Source organism: Chelon labrosus (assembly GCF_963514085.1).
Source record: "Chelon labrosus genome assembly, chromosome: 8".
NCBI lineage: Eukaryota > Metazoa > Chordata > Actinopteri > Mugiliformes > Mugilidae > Chelon > Chelon labrosus.
The window spans coordinates 30,654,390-30,679,345 of NC_140358.1; the positions used below are offsets into that span (position 1 = coordinate 30,654,390).

Consider the following 24,956-nt stretch of genomic DNA (forward strand, 5'->3'; position numbering starts at 1 on the left):
TAGAAGGAAATCTTGGTGCATGCTGGGAAGTCCCTTCAGTCGCTTTTCAGTCGTAGTGTAAAACCCGGATCTTTTGAGGGATTCGGATCGGTCTGAGTCACTCACTTGTATGAGCCGGGTTTTGCGAGTCACTTGAGTCACTTGACGGATCCGCTACAGATCCGCTACTCATGAATCCCTGCTGGCTGAGTGCAGGTCGAGTAGTACATTTTGTGATCTCACTCGGCAGAGAAGCAAAATGTGTTTGAATGGTGCCGTTTATTGATTATATATTAATCAAATGTGGTAGGACTCAACTACGGAAGAGTATTGCTGCCACACTGTAGAAAAAAAAAGGCTCAATATTATGTAATTACATGAAGGTTTCTTGTTATAACATGATATTTTCATGTTATAACGTGAAAATATCATGTTATAACAAGAAACCTTCATGTAATTACATAATATTGAGCCTTTTTTTTTCTACAGTGTGGCAGCAATACGCTTCCCTACTCAACTGAGCCGGTTCAATAGACGTCTAGAGTCATGATTCTTGAGTCTTCTTTGGTGGCCGGTTCAATGAGCCGGATCCAGAATCTTTTTTCCACCGCTACTTTTCAGGATCACTGTAGCTTTAAATGTTGAACATGGACGTCATCCTCCCGCCTACAGGGGGCGCGCTCACATCGCTGCTGCTGCTGCTGCTGTCATGTGTCACGTGTCACCGCAGTTCAAACGGACCCGCGAAAACGGAATCAGAGACGCGAACATCAGAATCGGAACCAGACCCTGAGCTGTGTGTTACCTGTCCGTCATGGGTCAGGAGTTCCACGTCGTCAGGTGTTTCAGCTGCCAGAGCTTCCAGGTCCAACAGGTAACAACCATAGACGGAAAAACATGCTAACGGCTAACAGGCGGGCTAACGGCTACCTGAGAGACTAGCGGTTAACAGACGGGCTAACGGCTAAGAGAGAGACTAGCGGCTAACAGGCGGGCTAACGGCTAAGAGAGAGACTAGCGGCTAACAGACGGGCTAACAGGGGGGCTAACGGCTAACAGGCGGGCTAACGGCTAAGAGAGAGACTAGCGGCTAACAGGCTAACTAGTGGCTGAAGAACACAAACAGGAAGTATAATCAGCCGCTCAGACTGAAGCTGGTGACAGAATGAATGGGTCAGAGCGCTGAGTAGAAAGTAGAGATGGGACTCGATTTGAAAAAAAAAGAAAAAAGAATCTAATTAATTAGAGGCTTTGCAATTAATTAATCTCGGTTAATCATATTTTAATTACGTAACAATATTTGCCCAAAAAAATTTAAATAGATTTTAGTGGACGACTGAATCAAATAATAGAGACAGACATGAATATTGTAAACTTTAATGTCTGGAAAAATGCATTTAATTGCATTTCAATTCAAAACCGTAGAAAAAGAAAGAAAATGTTTCTGGCCAAAACTGAACAGACCGAAAGTTAAAGTGACATTTTAAGTACTTTTTCAGAACAGTGTTGACTTTAAATGGTTAAAATAAAAACACATTTTGTGCTGCTGACTCGTCTTGTCCGTACTCGGACCAGGACTGCTGTCGCTAACAGCTCCGGTGGGTTCTGTGCTCACTGCAACATGCTTTGCATTTAGATGGCACCGTAAGGTTCGTGGGATGCTAACTCTTATTTTTCACAATTTGCTCAAAACCCCGCTTTATCAAGGCCTCCGTCAGGTAATGTTTTTAAAATAAAATGTGCCTTCCCTCAATCCTAGCAACGTGCTTTAATCTGATTCCTCCATTTTGTTAGCCGTTAGCCGCATAGACATCTATACATATATACATATATACATATAGACATCTATACATATATACATATAGACATATAGACATCTATACATATATACATATAGACATCTATACATCTATACATATATACATCTATACATCTATACATCTATACATATAGACATCTATACATCTATACATATATACATATAGACATATAGACATCTATACATATAGACATCTATACATCTATACATATATACATATATACATCTATACATATATACATATAGACATATAGACATCTATACATATATACATATAGACATCTATACATATAGACATCTATACATCTATACATATATACATATAGACATATAGACATCTATACATATAGACATCTATACATCTATACATATATACATATATACATCTATACATATAGACATATAGACATCTATACATATATACATATATACATCTATACATCTATACATATATACATATAGACATATAGACATCTATACATATATACATATAGACATATAGACATCTATACATATATACATATAGACATCTATACATCTATACATATAGACATCTATACATCTATACATATATACATATAGACATATAGACATCTATACATATAGACATCTATACATCTATACATATATACATATATACATATATACATCTATACATATATACATATAGACATATAGACATCTATACATATATACATATATACATCTATACATCTATACATATATACATATAGACATATAGACATCTATACATATATACATATAGACATCTATACATCTATACATCTATACATATAGACATATAGACATCTATACATATATACATATAGACATCTATACATATAGACATATAGACATATAGACATATAGACATCTATACATCTATACATATAGACATCTATACATATATACATATATACATCTATACATATATACATATAGACATATAGACATCTATACATATATACATATATACATCTATACATCTATACATATATACATATAGACATCTATACATATATACATATATACATATATACATATATACATCTATACATATATACATATATACATATAGACATATAGACATATATACATATATACATCTATACATCTATACATATATACATATAGACATATAGACATCTATACATATAGACATATAGACATCTATACATCTATACATCTATACATATAGACATATAGACATCTATACATATATACATATAGACATATATACATATAGACATCTATACATATAGACATCTATACATATATACATATAGACATCTATACATCTATACATATAGACATCTATACATATATACATATAGACATCTATACATCTATACATCTATACATATATACATATATACATCTATACATATATACATATATACATATAGACATCTATACATATATGCATATAGACATCTATACATCTATACATCTATACATATATACATATAGACATATAGACATCTATACATATATACATATAGACATCTATACATATATACATATATACATATAGACATCTATACATATAGACATATAGACATCTATACATATATACATATAGACATCTATACATATATACATATAGACATATAGACATATATACATATAGACATCTATACATCTATACATATATACATATATACATATAGACATATAGACATCTATACATATAGACATATAGACATCTATACATATAGACATCTATACATATAGACATATAGACATCTATACATATAGACATCTATACATATATACATATAGACATATATACATTAGGGATGCAAATTATCGAGTAATTCATTAATCGATAGTTGTTTCATCTTATCGATCGATGATCGATTAATTGATAAGCGGCAATTTTTCTGAGAAGCTGAATTTCCCTCTGAATAGGTTCTATCTACTGTATACGTAACATAAAATGCTATCTTCCTTATGATATAAAGAAAAAATGCAAATCATATTCCTTAACAAAGATTTATTCTGGGCTCACTTGAGGGCAGGGAATAACATTTTGGTAGCATATCAAACATATTCCGAATAGAAAATATCAAACTATTACACAGGCTGCTTAACATGAAAATAAAATAGTGCACTGTCTCTTAGCAGAATAATAAAAATAAATAAAATAAATTCTGAAAAGTAAATAAGGTGTCACATGTGGACTATTAGCAGTATTTACAATCCCCCTTAAACTGGGAAATGTGACAATATCACAATAACATTAGTAGACTAGGACTGGACAGTCGTAGCTCTAGTTAACTTAAATATAGGCTGCCTGATGACAGATGTCTGTCTTCGTAAAACAAAACAAAAGCATCCCTAGTGCTCCTCATTGCATAGATAGACCTATCTATTTTTGTTCAAGAATATCAGCATATCAACATGGTCAGGAGTAAGTCGTGTGCGCAGCTTGTTAACAGTTAGGCCAGCTGCTGAGAATACACGCTCAGAAGGGACTGACTGGTATGGCCAAGTACTTTCGTGCCAGGTTTGCCAGCCTTGGAAACCTTCCTTCATTGACTTTCCACCATGTTGCGGGACTGGAATCAAGGAGTGGTGGCGGATCCTTCAGAAAGCTGTCCACTTCTTTTTCTACGTCATCGGTGCTCCTGGTGGTATAGTTTTCACCCATGAGTAAAGCATAAGCACTGCGTCTCTGAAGCACAGCTCCCTGGACTGGCACTGCACCGACCACCTCTTGCTGGTCTCCAGCGGCATCTGCTGATGTGGAGCTCCTACGTCAGAAATCCCAAGTGCTTGTGCCTAGGATCCAGCATGGTGGCTAGCATTGGTGGTGTTGACATCAGGTCATCAGAAGCAACCTGTGAAGAAAAAGATAATAAATGTGATTTAAATGTGATTTTGTTTTTAATCATCATTTGTTTTTAATAGGTTAAGTGTTTTATCATTTAATGAATAAACCACTTTTAATCATCAATAGATTGCTTGATATTAATTATTAATAAGATAGAAGCAGTTAAAAACTACAATTGTCAAACAATGTGCTTTGTGTGCCATCCATACAGTTAAAAATATCTGCAATAATTAAATGAATGGATTTAGCTTACCTTCATCCTTTCACCCAGTGAAGTGTGCACTCTTGATTTGAATCCTCCCACTTTGCTGGTGTCTCCCTCGTCTGTCTTGAGACGACACCTCAGTCTCAGTAGACATGACGGTCGTTGCACACTTGAGTGTTTCCAGCACTGGCGCCACATCCTCCATCAATTGCCAATATTCATCTCTCAGTTCCAGCGTCCTCGCGTCTGTGAGTTTGGTTACCGTGCGGTCTGACAGTACAGCAGACACGGCCCACCGCTGCTCCGTCAGTCTGTTAAACATTTCACTGACTGAATTCCACCTGGTTTTACAGGATTGGATGAGTTTATGAGACGGCAGCTGCATTTGTTTCTGTTTTGCTGCGAGCGCTTTGTTTGCTGGATTGCTATGATTGAAGTGTTGTACGAGTCTGCTAGCAGCTAGAATGACTCGGTTAATGCAGGTAGCGAAACCGTCGTTAATCGCCAGCTACAGAGTGTGAGCGAAACATGGAACTGAGTGCCAGTTGACTCGTGTGGGACTGTTTGCCGAGACGATATTCCGTGCATTGTCGTGTACACAAGCAACTACACGCCCCGTGAGTCCCCATGTTTCCACAGCCTGGTTTATCAGCCGTATGCCTCACTGTCATGCTCTCTGTGAGTAGGGCTGATGACATTACCTGCCAGTCCGGGTTAATGTGGTGGCATGTCACTGTGATGTAGCTTTCTGTATTCAAGGAAGTCCAACAGTCTGTTGTGAGGGCCACATTCGCGGTTCCAAGTTGTGTTCTCAACTCGGCCTTCTTCCTCGCGTAACTTGCTTCCAAGCGAGTGGTTATGGTTGTTCTAGAGGGGACACCCTGGCTCGATGTAATTTATTACCTCTCGAAATCCCTGTCCGTCAACGACATTTATCGGCAGCATGTCTGTAGTAACCATGTTACATATCCGCTGGGTAATGCCCTCTGCTTTTGTGGAATCACATACCCTTCGTCCCAACGCTGTGGTGATCGTAGGCTGAGAACCACTCGCTGTTTGTAGCACGGCTGAATGTGACATATTTAGGTGGTAATTTAACGAAGTTGTGGAGTTGTTGTACTTTAAAATACTTCCACATATTGTGCATTTGGCGTCGTTGTCGTCATTTACCAACTTAAAGTGGCTCCATACTGCACTCCGTTTTGCCCTCTTCATCTTGTCAGTTTACCGCTTCTCGTTTGTCTGTTGTTGTCGTCAGAGCCCTGCTTCGCTTGTGTTCCCGCGTGTGGGTCAAGTACGTCTGGCGTCAAGAGCGCCCCCACGAGGCCGAGCGGGGAATTACGGGTTCAAAATGCAATTAATTGCAATTAATTCATTTTAATCGAGTAATTTCTTATCGACAATTAATCGATAATCGATTAATTGCTTGCATCCCTAATATACATACATACATACATAGACATACACTATATTACCAAAAGTATTCGCTCACCCATTCAAATGATCAGAATCAGGTGTTCTAATCACTTGGCCTGGCCCCAGGTGTATAAATTCAAGCACTCAGGCATGCAGACTGTGAAACAAGACATTTGTGAAAGAATGGGCCGCTCTCAGGAGCTCAGTGAATTCCAGCGTGGAACTGTCATAGGATGCCACTTGTGCAACAAATCCAGTCGTGAAATTTCCTCGCTCCTAAATATTCCACAGTCAACTGTCAGCTCTATTATAACAAAATGGAAGCGTTTGGGAAAAACAGCAACTCAGCCACGAAGTGGTAGGCCACGTAAAGTGACGGAGAGGGGTCAGCGGATGCTGAAGCGCATAGTGCAAAGAGGTCGCCGACTTTCTGCACAGTCAATTGCTACAGAGCTACAAACTTCATGTGACCTTCAGATTAGCCCAAGTACAGTACGCAGAGAGCTTCATGGAATGGGTTTCCATGGCCGAGCAGCTGCAGCCAAGCCACACATCACCAAGTGCAATGCAAGGCGTCGGATGCAATGGTGTAAAGCACGCCGCCACTGGCCTCTAGAGCAGTGGAGACGCGTTCTCTGGAGTGATGAATCACGCTTTACCATCTGGCAATCTGATGGACGAGTCTGGGTTTGGAGGTTGCCAGGAGAACGGTACATTTCAGATTGCATTGTGCCAACTGTGAAATTTGGTGGAGGAGGAATTATGGTATGGGGTTGTTTTTCAGGAGCTGGGCTTGGCCCCTTAGTTCCAGTGAAAGGAACATTGAATGCTTCAGGATACCAAAACATTTTGGACAATTCCATGCTCCCAACCTTGTGGGAACAGTTTGGAGCGGGCCCCTTCCTCTTCCAACATGACTGTGCACCAGTGCACAAAGCAAGGTCCATAAAGACGTGGATGACAGAGTCTGGTGTGGATGAACTTGACTGGCCTGCACAGAGTCCTGACCTGAACCCGATAGAACACCTTTGGGATGAATTAGAGCGGAGACTGAGAGCCAGGCCTTCTCGACCAACATCAGTGTGTGACCTCACCAATGCGCTTTTGGAAGAATGGTCAAAAATTCCTATAAACACTCTCCTCAACCTTGTGGACAGTCTTCCCAGAAGAGTTGAAGCTGTAATAGCTGCAAAAGGTGGACCGACATCATATTGAATTCTATGAGTTAGGAATGGGATGGCACTTCAGTTCATAGAATGAGTAAAGGCAGGTGAGCGAATACTTTTGGTAATATAGTGTATATACGTCTATACATATATACATATATACATACATAGACATCTAAACATACATAGACATCTATACATATAAACATACATAGACATATAGGGCTGAACGATATATTGTTATCGTATCTATATCTCGATATGAACATTCAAGATATTAATATCGAGAAAGCAACGATATAGAACCCCCCCCCCGCTCGCCATGCATGTACGGCTCCGGCAGTCACAACAAACATCACTTTTACGATTGCCCTTGAATGCACTGCTAAGGCCAGCCAACCACAAACCTTATTTCATGCTTGCTGTGGATCGACAGCTGAAGCCAACCAATGACAAACATACGAGGGCGGGAGTGAGGGAGACGGACTGAGACGCGCACACACACACTACATACACCGCGGTGAAATTGAAAAGAAAGGGAAGAAATAGCGACATGAGTGCGGAAGATAATGCGGCCGGTGGCGGTGCAGCATCTGATTTGGTGCCAAAAAGTAAATCATCCTCCATTATTTGGAGGTATTTTGGATTCAAAAGGGATGATGTAAACCAGAGTGAGGTGTTGTGCAGGTCGTGCTTGGCGAAGATTGCGACGAAGCGAGGTAGCACAACAAACATGTTTCACCACCTGAAACAACACCATATCGTGCTGTACGAAGAGTCCATTGCAATGAGAGAAACACCGGGGACTTCTCAGTCATCCAAAAAAATGCCCAATCAAACTTTGATTGCTGATGCGTTCAGTAGCGTCACACCTTATGAGTCAACGTCCACCAGACATATAGACATTACAGATGCTATAGCATACCACATCGCAAAAGATACGGTACCAGTGTACACGGTCTCAAAAGAGGGCTTTAAAAAAATGGTTCGGACGCTGGACAAGCGTTATAAAATACCATCCCGAACATATTTTAATCAAGTGGCCATTCCGAAACTCTATAATGAGTGTAAAATGAATGTTGAATCCGAGCTCCGTGAAATCGATAATTTCGCCACAACCACGGACCTGTGGTCGAGTCGGACAACCGAACCTTACATCAGTTTAACGGTCCATTTCATTACAACAAACTTCGAACTCAAGACCCGCTGTCTGCAGACGTCCTTCTTCCCCGGGGACCATACAGGCGATAATATAGCGCAGGAGATGAGAGGTGCTTTAGAAGACTGGAACTTGAAGGAGGACCAACAGGTTTGCGTGACGACTGATAACGCATCAAACATGATAAAGGCTTTGGAGGTGAATGGCTGGACGCGTCTTCAGTGCTTTGGACACAGGCTACACCTGGCAATAGGTACGTTTTGCTATGTTTATTTTCATAACTTTGAGACAGACAGAGAGAGAGAGAGAGAGAGAGAGAGAGAGAGAGGGAACAATCTGCATTAATATGTGGCTATTTAGCTATTGTAATATATTCATGAATTATTTTGTACAACTATTTTCTCTAGAAAACGCAGTGAAAGGTGACAACCGGATCAGCCGTGCAACAGGTATCTGCAAAAAGTTGGTGTGCCACTTCTCACACAGCTGGAAAAAGAGAGTGGCACTTGAGCAAGCCCAAAAGCGCCTCAACCTTCCAGTCCATGGACTCATAACTGAGTGTCAAACTAGATGGGGGTCTAGGCTGCTCATGATTAACAGGATTCTGGAGCAGCAGAAAGCACTCCATGAGGTCCTCTCAGAGGACAGACGCACCCGGCACCTAATTCTTGGATATCAAGATCTGGATGTGCTGGAGTCAGTCAGCAAGGCCCTGGGACCACTGCTTGAATTCACGGATGCTCTGTCAGGGGAGGATTATGTAAGTGTTTCGCACATCAAGCCAGTACTGGAGGATGACACTGACATGACCAAGTCCTTAAAAAAGAAAATGTTGGAGTACATGAATAGCAAGTATGAAGAGAGAGTTACACAAGAGCTCCTGGATGTGGCATCCTTCTTAGATCCAAGATACAAGACACAGTACATCAGTGTTAACGATGTCCCCATCATCAAAGCCAGACTGGTGTCAGAGATGAAGACGATGGAACACAAGGTAAATATAATGGTTAGAATGGATTAAATGAGAACAGTTCCTTCCATTTAAATGCATTATCTTACATTTCAGTAACTGTTTACGTTTTTTTAAATTGAGCTGAATTGTGTTATTCATACAGTGATGATCATTAATATATTATGATACTGTATCATAATATAAAACTAATTCAATGTATTTCTTCTTCTCTCTTTTTTTTTTTACTATTTTCTAGCATCCTGTTGAGTGCACCATAGTGGAAGAAGTTTCACCCCCACCCACCAAAAAGGCTAAGAAGTCACTGGCAAGCTTCTTCAAAAGATCCACTGCAAGTGCCACAGTACCAATCGATCCCACTGCTGCCATAGAAGCTGAGCTGAGTGCCTACATGCAGTCCTCCACAATTGACAACGAAGAGGACCCCCTTCTATGGTGGAGAACACACAAAGTCAACTTTCCCCGGCTCAGCAACATGGCAAGAAAATACTTGTGCATGAGGCCACCAGCTCTCCCTCAGAGAGAATTTTTAGTGCATCAGGCAACATTGTGAGTTGTGAGAGGTCCTGTCTGAAGCCAGACATGGTTAACAAGCTAGTGTTCCTGGCAAAGAATCTGCAGAAGTTGTACTGTAATGCTAATGCATGAAGCCACACATGCATGCACACATTGATACAACACAGACGCAGGCGTGCGCGCACACACACACACAACTACCTCTGTTCTGTAAGTAAAGCATTTTCTGCATAGTTATGTTGTCTTTTGAAGACATAAGATGTTGCACTATTTCAGTGTTTCACCTTCTACCAGCTGCAGCATATATTTGTTATTTATTGTTAAAGCAGAGCTGCAGTAAAATGTTAATTTATTTATTGGTGACTTTATGTTAATGTTGATGACTGGCAGTGAGGTTTTTGAACCTTTGTTGGATATAGTGAGTTCTATCAATAAAACTGCACTTTCCACATTCTTTTGTATTATGTTTTTATTTTTCTGAAAAATGCTTGGTTTTCACCGAACACGTAGACATATCGTATCATATCGATATCGAGATATCTGGCATGAATATCGAGATATGAAATTTTGTCCATATCGTTCAGCCCTAATACATACATAGACATATATACATCTATACATATATACATACATAGACATCTATACATCTATACATCTATACATACATAGACATCTATACATCTGTACATATATACATACATAGACATCTATACATCTATACATCTATACATACATAGACATCTATACATCTATACATACATACATACATACATACATAGACATATATACATCTATACATATATACATACATATACATATATACATCTATACATATATACAACTATACATCTATACATACATATACATATATACGTCTATACATATATACATATATACATACATACATAGACATCTATACATATATACATATATACATACATAGACATATATACATCTATACATATATACATACATATACATATATACATCTATACATATATACATCTATACATATATACATACATATACATATATACATCTATACATATATACATACATAGACATCTATACATCTATACATATATACATACATAGACATCTATACATCTATACATATATACATATATACATACATATACATATATACATCTATACATATATACATCTATACATATACACATACATATACATATATACATCTATACATATATACATACATAGACATCTATACATCTATACATATATACATACATAGACATCTATACATATATACATATATACATACATAGACATATATACATCTATACATATATACATACATATACATATATACATCTATACATATATACATCTATACATATATACATACATATACATATATACATCTATACATATATACATACATAGACATCTATACATCTATACATCTATACATATATACATACATAGACATCTATACATCTATACATATATACATATATACATACATAGACATATATACATCTATACATATATACATACATAGACATCTATACATCTATACATACATAGACATCTATACATCTATACATACATAGACATCTATACATCTATACATACATACATACATACATACATACATAGACATATATACATCTATACATATATACATACATATACATATATACATCTATACATATATACATACATAGACATATATACATCTATACATATATACATCTATACATATATACATACATATACATATATACGTCTATACATATATACATATATACATACATACATAGACATCTATACATATATACATATATACATATATACATAGACATATATACATCTATACATATATACATACATATACATATATACATCTATACATATATACATCTATACATCTATACATATATACATACATATACATATATACATCTATACATATATACATACATATACATATATACATCTATACATATATACAACTATACATACATAGACATCTATACATCTGTACAGATATACATGTATACATACATAGACATATATACATCTATACATATATACATACATAGACATATATACAGGGTTCGAATTACAAAGTGGCTTTCGGGGGAGCCCTATTTTCCGATCTTCCCTGACTGACTTTAACGCTTTTGGTGCGTGTTCGGCCATCGCCCCCCCTCCCCTTAATATAATACTAAATAATATATAATATATAATATAATATATAATATATAATACTAAATAATATATATATATATATATGGGATATATATATATATGGGAGTATTTGGCCGCTATTCGCGGAGAATTTAGTAACGTCAATGATTCTGATAAGCTCAGGCCGGTCGCGTTCGCCTCGCATCCGCTCAATTTGTGATCCGCTGCGTAAATCCTTCGGCCGGCCGACCGGGAAACTTTTCCCGGCCACTTCGCCCCTGCGTCAGACGCTGTCAGTGTTAGGGCAAACAGCTCTGTCCACGGTTCTGAATCAACCGCGTTAAGGCTTACTAACTCAGTGAGAAGTTCAAGTGGTGACGTAAACGTAGTGATTTGAGTGCAGCGCCGCCACGCATGGATGGTCACAACAGGAGACACAGCATTGCATTTATTAGTGGAGACAGATGTTCGGAAATAGTAATGTAATGAGCGAATAAACACACAACATTGACACATTTTACTATTATTATTTATTTCAGGAACCTTAATGTACAGAAAATCAAAATCTATATGCGACACAAAAATGGACAGTGTTTTAGAGCTCCCCCTAAATGTCTCAAAGTAGGCTTTCAGGGGAGCCCAGGTCCTTTTCAGGGGAGCCGAGCTCCCCTTAGCTCCCCCGTAATTCGAACCCTGCATATATACATCTATACATATATACATACATATACATATATACATCTATACATCTATACATACATAGACATCTATACATCTATACATACATACATACATACATATACATATATACATATATACATACATATACATATATACATATATACATATATACATATATAGACATCTATACATATAGACATCTATACATAGACATATATACATATAGACATACCGTATATACATATATACATCTATAAATATACATATATATACATATATACATATAGACATACCGTATATACATATATACATATATACACGTATAAATATACATATATATACATATATACATATAGACATACCGTATATACATATATACATCTATAAATATACATATATATACATATATACATATAGACATACCGTATATACATATATACATCTATAAATATACATATATATACATATACACATATAGACATACCGTATATACATATATACATATATACATATATACATCTATAAATATACATATATATACATATAGACATACCGTATATACATATATACATATATATACATATATACATCTATAAATATACATATATACATATAGACATACCGTATATACATATATACATATATATACATATATACATCTATAAATATACATATATACATATATACATATAGACATACCGTATATACATATATACATATATACATCTATAAATATACATCTATACATATATATACATATAGACATCTATAAATATACATCTATACATCTATACATATATACATATATACATATAGACATACCGTATATACATCTATACATCTATACATATATACATCTATACATATATACATATACATGGTTAGCCCTGGTACGCCGATTACACTGACGTGTGCATCAGTGTAATCGGCGTACCAGGAAACCGTGCACTGACAAAAGTTCCGCGTTGTTTCCAAACTAAGATTAAATGCGTTATTTTTATAATGCCTTAATGTGTTTGTAATGAATTAATCGTAATTAACGCGTTAAAGTCCCCCCCCCTACATAAAAGCTAATAATCAGAAAACTTTATTAATCCTTCAAGGAAATCGTTTCGTTGCAGTGGCTCACATAAAGTGACAGTTGCTACGAGTGAAATACAAATATAAACATGAAAATGAATAAATGTCAGATGTAACGTGAAGGATCAAATAAAATAAATGCTGTATGTGTTGTGTTGTGGTTGAGGATGTCACGGGGAAGAAGCCTCGTCTCAGTGAAACACGTTCACCAAACTCTAACGATGTCTGCTCCTCCACTAAGGGAAGACATCTTGGCTCTGCTTTCCTCTGTCTTGTCCTCTGTCCTCTCCCTCTCCTCCCCCGGGGTGTCCTCTGTCCTCTCCCTCTCCTCCCCCGGGGTGTCCTCTGTCCTCTACCTCTCCTCCCCCGGGGTGTCCTCTGTCCTCTCCCTCTCCTCCCCCGGGGTGACATCTGTCCTCTACCTCTCCTCCCCCGGGGTGTCCTCTGTCCTCTCCCTCTCCTCCCCCGGGGTGACATCTGTAGGGTAGACATGATCCGCCGGGTCTCAGGGTCATCAGCTGATCCAGACTGTATATTATGTCCTCAGGGTCATCAGCTGATCCAGACTGTATATTATGTCCTCAGGGTCATCAGCTGATCCAGACTGTATATTATGTCCTCAGGGTCATCAGCTGATCCAGACTGTATATTATGTCCTCAGGGTCATCAGCTGATCCAGACTGTATATTATGTCCTCAGGGTCATCAGCTGATCCAGACTGTATATTATGTCTATAACCCATTGGTGTCCTACGGCAGCATGTTCTCCATCCAGACAACAGTCCTGTAGACACCAGGGCCTCATGTACGAAGGTTACACACTGAAACGTTCCTACGTACTCGCTCAGGTAAAGTTCAGGTGTATCAGAGGTAAATGTCCGTGAACTTGTCCGTTCCTTCACCAACGTCATGTCTGGCTTCTACAGATGTTGGTCCTCTGGAGACACTTAGTCTCCGAGACAGTTCTCTGAATGTAATCAGAGCTATGGACGGGACACACACTGATCTAAAAGAACCATCACATGATGAGACATGTCCATTCATCAATGATCAGATCAGATGCTTCATTAACCAGCATGGTGGGACGTGGAGGACAGCTGTCAAAGAGGACACGTCTGTCTCCACTGGAGGACAGCTGTCAGAGAGGACACGTCTGTCTCCAGTGGAGGACAGCTGTCAAAGAGGACACGTCTGTCTCCACTGGAGGACAGCTGTCAGAGAGGACACGTCTGTCTCCACTCCAGAGGAGGACAGCTGTCAAAGAGGACACGTCTGTCTCCACTCCAGTGGAGGACAGCTGTCAGAGAGGACACGTCTGTCTCCAGTGGAGGACAGCTGTCAGAGAGGACACGTCTGTCTCCAGTGGAGGACAGCTGTCAAAGAGGACACGTCTGTCTCCACTGGAGGACAGCTGTCAGAGAGGACACGTCTGTCTCCACTCCAGTGGAGGACAGCTGTCAAAGAGGACACGTCTGTCTCCACTCCAGTGGAGGACAGCTGTCAAAGAGGACACGTCTGTCTCCAGTGGAGGACAGCTGTCAGAGAGGACACGTCTGTCTCCAGTGGAGGACAGCTGTCAAAGAGGACACGTCTGTCTCCACTGGAGGACAGCTGTCAGAGAGGACACGTCTGTCTCCAGTGGAGGACAGCTGTCAGAGAGGACAGCTGTCAAAGAGGACATGTCTGTCTCCACTCCAGAGGAGGACAGCTGTCAAAGAGGACACGTCTGTCTCCACTCCAGAGGAGGACAGCTGTCAGAGAGGACAGCTGTCAAAGAGGACATGTCTGTCTCCACTCCAGAGGAGGACAGCTGTCAGAGAGGACATGTCTGTCTCCACTCCAGTGGAGGACAGCTGTCAAAGAGGACACGTCTGTCTCCAGTGGAGGACAGCTGTCAAAGAGGACGTGTCTGTCTCCACTCCACTGGAGGACAGCTGTCAGAGAGGACACGTCTGTCTCCAGTGGAGGACAGCTGTCAAAGAGGACACGTCTGTCTCCACTCCTGTGGAGGACAGCTGTCAAAGAGGACACGTCTGTCTCCACTCCACTGGAGGACAGCTGTCAGAGAGGACACGTCTGTCTCCACTCCAGTGTAGGACAGCTGTCAAAGAGGACACGTCTGTCTCCAGTGGAGGACAGCTGTCAGAGAGGACATGTCTGTCTCCACTCCACTGGAGGACAGCTGTCAAAGAGGACACGTCTGTCTCCAGTGGAGGACAGCTGTCAAAGAGGACACGTCTGTCTCCACTCCACTGGAGGACAGCTGTCAAAGAGGACACGTCTGTCTCCACTCCAGAGGAGGACAGCTGTCAGAGAGGACATGTCTGTCTCCACTCCAGAGGAGGACAGCTGTCAAAGAGGACACGTCTGTCTCCAGTGGAGGACAGCTGTCAAAGAGGACACGTCTGTCTCCACTCCAGTGGAGGACAGCTGTCAGAGAGGACACGTCTGTCTCCACTCCAGAAGAGGACAGCTGTCAAAGAGGACATGTCTGTCTCCACTCCAGAGGAGGACAGCTGTCAAAGAGGACAGCTGTCAAAGAGGACATGTCTGTCTCCACTCCAGTGGAGGACAGCTGTCAAAGAGGACACGTCTGTCTCCGCTCCAGTGGAGGACAGCTGTCAAAGAGGACGTGTCTGTCTCCACTCCAGTGTAGGACAGCTGTCAAAGAGGACACGTCTGTCTCCACTCCAGTCAAAGAGGACATGTCTGTCTCCACTCCAGTGGAGGACAGCTGTCAAAGAGGACATGTCTGTCTCCACTCCAGTGGAGGACAGCTGTCAAAGAGGACAGCTGTCAAAGAGGACATGTCTGTCTCCACTCCAGTGGAGGACAGCTGTCAAAGAGGACACGTCTGCCTCCACTCCAGAGGAGGACAGCTGTCAAAGAGGACACGTCTGTCTCCACTCCAGTGGAGGACAGCTGTCAAAGAGGACACGTCTGTCTCCACTCCAGTCAAAGAGGACATGTCTGTCTCCACTCCAGTGGAGGACAGCTGTCAAAGAGGACACGTCTGTCTCCGCTCCTGTTTAGGACAGCTGTCAAAGAGGACATGTCTGTCTCCACTCCAGAGGAGGACAGCTGTCAAAGAGGACAGCTGTCAAAGAGGACATGTCTGTCTCCACTCCAGTGGAGGACAGCTGTCAAAGAGGACATGTCTGTCTCCACTCCAGTGGAGGACAGCTGTCAAAGAGGACACGTCTGTCTCCACTCCTGTTTAGGACAGCTGTCAAAGAGGACACGTCTGTCTCCACTCCACTGGAGGACAGCTGTCAAAGAGGACGTGTCTGTCTCCACTCCAGTCAGTAGCGTCTCCAGGTCTCCGTCTTACTCATTCCTATGTTTCATGTTCTGATGGTGCAGAGAGGAGAATCTCAGGTGGAGGGTCAATTTAAATATAATCTGCATATTTAAAAGGGGGCGTGGCCAGAGAGGAGAATCTCAGGTGGAGTGTCAATTTAAATATAATCTGCATATTTAAAAGGGGGCGTGGCCAGAGAGGAGAATCTCAGGTGGAGGGTCAATTTCAATATAATCTGCATATTTAAAAGGGGGCGTGGCCAGAGAGGAGAATCTCAGGTGGAGGGTCAATTTAAATATAATCTGCATATTTAAAAGGGGGCGTGGCCAGAGAGGAGAATCTCAGGTGGAGGGTCAATTTAAATATAATCTGCATATTTAAAAGGGGGCGTGGCCAGGGAGGGGTCAGGTACAACATGTGCTTCAATTCCATGTTGATTGAGATGAACAAAGGAAACGTTCTTCTGGATCTGAGCGTGGCCACGTTTTAGAAGTTACTGGAGACAGAGGTCAAAGGTCACTTTGTCCTGGAGACAATAGAACCTTCAGGCTCCATCTGTAATGTTGATTTAATTAGTTTTTTGTCCCTGTGTGCTGTCTGCCAGGTGAAGAAAGTCAACAGGTGGAGCTGTAAACTGTGTGGAGAGAAGCAGTCGCTGGTTAAGGTCAGAAAAGTTTAATTAATAATATAATTATTAGTGTCATAATAAAAATCAATAGAAAATCATTAAATTGATTTGACGGCGTGATTGATTGATCGCTTAAATGACAGGAATATGGGCGGGGCTCCGGGGCCGATTGCAGGCGACACGTCCAGAAACTTAACGCCATGAGAGGAGCCATGATGGAGGAGCAGGAGTGCAACACCTGGTCGCTAAGGTAACCCAACTGTTGCGCAATACACGACTGTCAGTTGTAGTCCCGCCTCCAGTTACAGGTGTTTCTGATATTTGTTTTTTACAGGGAGCCGGTGGAGGCAGAGGATCAAAGGGACAGACAGGTGAGACAGGTGAGACAGGTGTTCTGACACTAGGCCAGGATCCAAAGATACCTCATGAAACCTGTAAAACATGTTTCTGTTTGGCTGTCTACAGGTGACACAGCCTCAGGTGACACAGCCTCAGGTGAGCCGCTGGAGCAAATACCTGGACACACCCCAGGAGGAGGAGGAGCCAGAAGAGGAGGAGCCCACTGAGAATGTTTTGATTGACAGGCAGCAGCTCAATGGCAACAACATAGTTGACAGGTGACTTCAGAGTGTCCTTATTATGTTAGCCACGCCCACCTACATGGCAGTCAGCAGGTTTATAGAAACACACTGGTAGTGATGGAGAAGTGAGGTAGTGGAGGACAGGTAGGGTAGTAGAGGACAGGTGGACAGGTGAGGTAGTAGAGGACGGATGGACAGGTGAGGTAATAGAGGACAGGTGAGGTAGTAGAGGATGGGTAGGGTAGTAGAGGACAGGTGAGGTAGTAGAGGACAGGTGAGGTAGTAGAGGACAGGTGAGGTAGTAGAGGACAGGTAGGGTAGTAGAGGACAGGTGAGGTAGTAGAGGACAGGTAGGGTAGTAGAGGACAGGTGAGGTAGTAGAGGACAGGAGGACAGGTGAGGTAGTAGAGGACGGATGGACAGGTGAGGTAGAGGACGGATGGACAGGTGAGGTAGTAGAGGACAGGTGAGGTAGTGGAGGACAGGTAGGGTAGTAGAGGACAGGTGAGGTAGTAGAGGACAGGAGGACAGGTGAGGTAGTAGAGGACGGATGGACAGGTGAGGTAGAGGACGGATGGACAGGTGAGGTAGTAGAGGACAGGTGAGGTAGTGGAGGACAGGTAGGGTAGTAGAGGACAGGTGAGGTAGTAGAGGACAGGAGGACAGGTGAGGTAATAGAGGACAGGTGAGGTAGTAGAGGACAGGTAGGGTAGTAGAGGACAGGTGAGGTAGTAGAGGACAGGTAGGGTAGTAGAGGACAGGTGAGGTAGTAGAGGACGGATGGACAGGTGAGGTAATAGAGGACAGGTGAGGTAGTAGAGGACAGGTAGGGTAGTAGAGGACAGGTGAGGTAGTAGAGGACAGGAGGACAGGTGAGGTAGTAGAGGACGGATGGACAGGTGAGGTAATAGAGGACAGGTGAGGTAGTAGAGGACGGGTAGGGTAGTAGAGGACAGGTGAGGTAGTAGAGGACAGGAGGACAGGTGAGGTAATAGAGGACAGGTGAGGTAGTAGAGGACAGGTAGGGTAGTAGAGGACAGGTGAGGTAGTAGAGGACAGGAGGACAGGTGAGGTAATAGAGGACAGGTGAGGTAGTAGAGGACAGGTAGGGTAGTAGAGGACAGGTAAGGTAGAGGACGGATGGACAGGTGAGGTAGTAGAGGACAGGTGAGGTAGTAGAGGACAGATGGACAGGTGAGACCGGTTTAGAGGTGAGACCAGTTTAGAGGTGAGACCAGTTTAGACGTCGTCACTGAGGTGAGACCGGTTTCGAGGTGAGACCAGTTTAGAGGTGAGACCAGTTTAGAGGTGAGACCAGATTAGAGGTGAGACCAGTTTAGAGGTGAGACCAGTTTAGAGGTGAGACCAGATTAGAGGTGAGACCAGTTTAGAGGTGAGACCAGTTTAGAGGTGAGACCAGATTAGAGGTGAGACCGGTTTAGAGGTGAGACCAGATTAGAGGTGAGACCAGATGTAGATCAGGGACCAGATGTAGATCAGGTCCAGATGGTTCTGATGTTCTTACATCTGGAGGATCATTTCTCTCTCGTTCAGTCATGAAGTGATTTCTATTTATTATATATTCGTTATATCTATTATTATTTCTATTGATTTAAACTGTGAATTATTATAAACGATCAGTTTAAATGAGTTTTGTGTTTATTATAAATGATGCTCGAGTTATGAGGACCAGTTTCTATTTCACACCCACAAACACTGACTGAGTAATGTTACCATGGAGACAGGAAGAGGAAGAGGAAGAGACGGGAGGACCAGGTTGACACACCTGAAGAGGTAAACACATTCAGAGAAGAAGAAACATGACCTTTAATAAGCGTGTCACTGTTCCTTTAATGAACCACAACTCTTCTTCTGTGGTGCAGCCAAGCCGTCTGATGAGGACACCTCCCAGCACAGGGACTCGTCTCCTCAGTTCTGACTGTCAGGGCCTCTCTGTTTGTGGGAGGAGTCAGTGCTGTCCTGACACCACCAGGCCCCACCCCCTGCTGCCAGGGTCTGCCATGTTTGAGAGTGGCGAGGAGTTCTCCTTCGACGATGACGACTTCCTGACACAACACGGCTCGTTTGATTGTCACGGGGCGTCAGTGTGAGGTTCAGGGTTATTGTTTGTTTGTTTGTTTGTTTGTTTGTTTGTAGTAACAGACTTCAGGAGTCAGTATGAGGTTCAGGGTTATTGTTTGTTTGTTTGTTTGTTTGTAGTAACAGACTTCAGGAGTCAGTGTGAGGTTCAGGGTTATTGTTTGTTTGTTTGTTTGTTTGTTTGTAGTAACAGACTTCAGGAGTCAGTGTGAGGTTCAGGTTTTATTGTTTGTTTGTTTGTTTGTTTGTAGTAACAGACTTCAGGAGTCAGTGTGAGGTTCAGGTTTTATTGTTTGTTTGTTTGTTTGTTTGTAGTAACAGACTTCAGGAGTCAGTGTGAGGTTCAGGTTTATTGTTTGTTTGTTTGTTTGTTTGTTTGTAGTAACAGACTTCAGGAGTCAGTGTGAGGTTCAGGTTTATTGTTTGTTTGTTTGTTTGTTTGTTTGTTTGTTTGTAGTAACAGACTTCAGGAGTCAGTGTGAGGTTCAGGTTTTATTGTTTGTTTGTTTGTTTGTAGTAACAGACTTCAGGAGTCAGTGTGAGGTTCAGGTTTTATTGTTCAGGTTAAGACGCGCTGACAGTGACTAATAAAGCCGTAGAAACATTAATCAATGAGTCAAGTTAATGATTATTAATCAGAGTAATGAACAGACAGGAAACGTAGCAATCATGACATAATGATGTCAGTGATGATGTCAGCGATGGCGTCTTCAGGACTGGTGTGGGCGGGGCTGTCTGGCGTACTGAATGGCGTCGAGAGCAGCTCCAATGTCGAAGTTCTTTGCCTGAAGGAGTCGAGTCAACCAGCCACCTTCATCGGTGAATCCCATCGACAGCATGAGGGCCAGAGACTCCACCAGACGGGGGTCTGCCTCTGGAGGGAGGGGGGAGGAGGGGGAGGGAGGGGGGTGGAGAGGGGAAGAGGTCAGCAGAGGTCAGCAGGGTCATGACAAACTGGACTTGAACACGTCACAGAATCAAGAAGTTGTTTTACCTTGAGGCAGGTGGGGGTAGAGCGCTGCCTCCCTCAGGCCTGTGGGCCCCTGCTGTGGTCCCGAGGGGGGCCCCTGCTGTGGTCCCGAGGGGGGCCCCTGCTGTGGTCCCGAGGGGGGCCCCTGCTGTGGTCCCGAGGGGGGCCCCTGGTCCTGGGTCCCGGGCTGCAGGGACTGCAGCTCACCTGTGGAGGGGTCGACCTCTTTGGAGCTCAGGTGAGTCCACTCCTCGTCAGAGTCTCTGCTCACCTGGAGGACAGTCAGGTGAGACCAGTCAGTCTCTAGTGATCTCTGACTGACTGGTCACATGATTAATGATTATGGTGAACTGACCTTTGACCCTTGGCTTGTCCCGCCCTCACTGCTGGCCCCGTCCATCTCCACGTCACCCTCCGCCCCGCCTCCCTGAGCAGGTGGCTTCACTTTTGTCCTCTGACCCTCGTGCTCCACGTCGATGTCCACATCGATACCTGCACACATGACATCACTTCCTGTTCAAACCTGGTTCAGTCGGATTCATTGATCGTGGTGTAAACGTCTTCACTCACCCAGTGGGCTCAACATGGCCGCCACGCCCTCGCCGATGTTCTTCAGGAAGTCCACGTTGACCTGAGAGGCTGCAGACAGAGGTCAGAGGTCAGAGGTCAATGATGATGTTATAAAATCAGATCAATTTAACAAACAGAACTGACCAGAGGGGTCGCTGGAGTCACCAGCAGGTCTGGATGGGCCTGCCTCATCCTGGCCCGACTCCTGAGTCTGAGCTTGGTTCTGGTTTTGGTTCATGTTCCACATGCAGTGTCTCATCCTCTTCATCCACTTCCCCCGAGGAAACCACTGTAAACAGACGGAAACGCTTTACCACAACATCAGTCACAGAGCAGGGCTCAAATGACAAATCCTGTCAGTCACAGAGCAGGGCTCAAGTGACAAATCCTGTCAGTCACAGAGCAGGGCTCAAATGACAAATCCTGTCAGTCACAGAGCAGGGCTCAAATGACAAATCCTGTCAGTCACAGAGCAGGGCTCAAATGACAAATCCTGTCAGTCACAGGGCAGGGCTTACCTGCAAAGGGTGCCAGATGGGCAACAGAGCATGCTCAGTGTGCGTCCCCTGGGCCTGGCAGGTGGAGCAGAGGTCGTAGTTGGGACAAACCGAACACTTGAAGCGAGTTCCCACCACAGGGCCCTCGCAGCCGTCACAGGTGATGTTAGGGTGCAGGGGCGGGGCCAGATGAGGGGGCGGGGCATGAGGAGCTCCAGGTGGAGGAGGAGGAGGAGGGTGGCTGAAGGTGAATGGGGGGAAGGCGTGAAGAGGGAAGTCTCTACGGTGTTCCTTCTTCTCTGAAAGATCACAATAAAAATAAAACCATGTGACATGTAAACAACAACAGAGTCTGTTTACAGGCTGTTTGTTTACAGGCTGTTTGTTTACAGGCTGTTTGTTTACAGGCTGTTTACAGTCTGTTTGTTTACAGTTTGTTTACAGGCAGTCTGTTTACAGGCAGTCTGTTTACAGGCAGTCTGTTTACAGTTTGTTTACAGGCTGTCTGTTTACAGGCTGTCTGTTTACAGGCAGGCTGTTTACAGGCAGGCTGTTTACAGGCAGTTTGTTTACAGGCTGTTTGTAGACAGTTTGTTTACAGGCTGTTTGTTTACAGACTGTAAACAAACTGCCTGTAAACAGCCTGTTTGTTTACAGGCAGGCTGTTTACAGGCAGTTTGTTTACAGGCTGTTTGTAGACAGTTTGTTTACAGGCTGTCTGTTTACAGGCAGGCTGTTTACAGGCTGTTTGTTTACAGGCAGGCTGTTTACAGGCTGTCTACAGGCTGTCTGTTTACAGTCTGTCTACAGTCTGGCTGTCTACAGGCTGTCTGTTTACAGGCTGTTTGTTTACAGGCTGTTTACCTTTGATGAACAGCCGGAAGGTGTCGTCCTTCATGCAGCCCAGACCCATCATCAGCTCATCGTCAGAGGAAAACGCCACCAGGTCTCCATCTTCATCTGAAACACAGGTAGCAACGTGACATCATCGCTCCACACCTGTTCTCAGGTGAACTCCACCACAGGTCACGTGGATAGCTCACTGCGGAATCTCCAGAGAGAATCTGTGTTACCTCGATAGAACAAAGTGAACGAAGAACTTTTCAGGCCGCTGAAAACTTCCGCGGTTTTTCTGCTCAGGTACTCGAAGCTGCAGGAAACTTCCTGATCCACCGTGAACCTCCGGATCTCCTTCACGGACTCCTCCTTGCCCAACAGGTAGGCCTTCACCGTCACCGACATCCTGCTGTGGGTACCGGTCACTCTGCGCACTCCGAACTGAACCGAACCAGACTCCGGGTAGACAGACTCTCTGTTGACCGCTCACCGTGAACCAGACTCCGGGTAGACAGACTCTCTGTTGACCGCTCACCGTGAACCAGACTCCGGGTAGACAGACTCTCTGTTGACCGCTCACCGTGAACCAGACTCCGGGTAGAAGTCCTAAAGTTTGTGACGCAGGTTTAAAACGTCTCCTGTTTTATGTTTACTTCCGCAATAAACGTCACCGTCGTCAGGAGGCCTCCTATTGGTCACCCGGGCTGGTGTCTTTCGGCGGACAAATGAGAGGCCGAGAAATGACTCAGTACTTTCTTAATGAGGGTATTTCCTGTGAGTCACGTGACCCAACCGGGCAAAGGTCACATGGAAATAACGCCGAGTCATCGTTACAATAAAGTGTCGGACATAAACAGTCCAGTCATCTTCTGGGTCGCGCGGGTCTGGAGCCTGTTCACACATAAACAATGAAGGTTTAATAAAGTTAAAATCATTAGACGCTGATCATTAACACTGATTATTGATCATGTGTTAAATGTTAATTAGATCTTTTTATTTTAATAATTACAAAACAGTTCATTTTGCCAATAAAAACAATTTTAAGTTGGAATATGTTTAAACTGTTTTTATTTCCAGATGTTTCCAGCTGTGACATCACTCAGGGTGGATGTTCCTAGCCAATCAGCAGCAGAGTCTGGGTCAGGTGACAGCGAGTCATCTCAGGCTGAAGTGACTCAGAGTCACAAGAGCCTGAAAAAATCCTCATGTGATGATTGAGATCATCTGAAGGTCCAAGAGATTATCAACGGATCAGCTCTATAAGATCAGTATTAACACTGATCTGTTCCACATGAATGACAGCATCATAAACCTGATCGATACCTGATCATTACCTGGGATCAATGAACGCCATCGATCAGATCAGCATAAACCAAAAGAATTTATTTATAGTTTTAGAAACAGGAAACAGAAATGAGCTGATAAACTGACCAGTACAAACCAACCCACCCACCAACCCCACCCATCCACCCACCCACCCACCAATCCA

The 24,956-nt window shown here is 42.6% G+C and overlaps 2 protein-coding genes across 7 annotated transcripts; one reads left to right on the plus strand and one right to left on the minus strand.

Moving 5' to 3' along the window:
• The first annotated feature begins 728 nt into the window (after positions 1 to 728).
• mrnip (MRN complex interacting protein) lies at positions 729 to 21,196 on the plus strand. 6 transcript variants are annotated; one of them, XM_084550006.1, is made up of 9 exons: positions 729 to 853; positions 17,889 to 17,948; positions 18,056 to 18,162; positions 18,247 to 18,292; positions 18,378 to 18,529; positions 20,239 to 20,287; positions 20,377 to 20,620; positions 21,013 to 21,076; positions 21,137 to 21,196. In XM_084550006.1, the coding sequence occupies exons 1-7, from the start codon at positions 794 to 796 to the stop codon at positions 20,602 to 20,604; spliced, it is 702 nt and encodes a 233-aa protein (XP_084406132.1). In that variant the 5' UTR covers positions 729 to 793; the 3' UTR covers positions 20,605 to 20,620; positions 21,013 to 21,076; positions 21,137 to 21,196. The 6 variants fall into 6 exon arrangements, with proteins under 6 accessions (XP_084406132.1, XP_084406133.1, XP_084406130.1 ...); XM_084550007.1 differs by having other exon boundaries at positions 20,377 to 20,605; positions 21,002 to 21,076; positions 21,137 to 21,192; XM_084550004.1 differs by lacking the exon at positions 21,013 to 21,076 and having other exon boundaries at positions 20,377 to 20,676; positions 21,137 to 21,195.
• Positions 21,133 to 24,117, minus strand: sqstm1 (sequestosome 1). Its single transcript, XM_084550003.1, has 8 exons — positions 23,704 to 24,117; positions 23,495 to 23,590; positions 22,652 to 22,929; positions 22,278 to 22,422; positions 22,134 to 22,202; positions 21,919 to 22,055; positions 21,588 to 21,834; positions 21,133 to 21,467 (listed from the first exon to the last, which is right to left on the minus strand). The coding sequence occupies exons 1-8, from the start codon at positions 23,870 to 23,872 to the stop codon at positions 21,304 to 21,306; spliced, it is 1,305 nt and encodes a 434-aa protein (XP_084406129.1). The 5' UTR covers positions 23,873 to 24,117; the 3' UTR covers positions 21,133 to 21,303.
• Positions 24,118 to 24,956: the final 839 nt, after the last annotated feature.

Coding starts and splice junctions, on each gene's coding strand:
- mrnip (XM_084550006.1), top strand. CDS start 794: ATGGGTCAGGAGTTCCACGTCGTCAGGTGTTTCAGCTGCCAGAGCTTC. Junction 17,949..18,055: donor AGAAGCAGTCGCTGGTTAAG/GTCAGAAAAGTT, acceptor CTTAAATGACAG/GAATATGGGCGGGGCTCCGG. Junction 18,530..20,238: donor GGCAACAACATAGTTGACAG/GTGACTTCAGAG, acceptor CCATGGAGACAG/GAAGAGGAAGAGGAAGAGAC.
- sqstm1 (XM_084550003.1), bottom strand. CDS start 23,872: ATGTCGGTGACGGTGAAGGCCTACCTGTTGGGCAAGGAGGAGTCCGTG. Junction 22,203..22,277: donor TGACTCCAGCGACCCCTCTG/GTCAGTTCTGTT, acceptor CTCTGTCTGCAG/CCTCTCAGGTCAACGTGGAC. Junction 22,056..22,133: donor GGCCATGTTGAGCCCACTGG/GTGAGTGAAGAC, acceptor TCATGTGTGCAG/GTATCGATGTGGACATCGAC.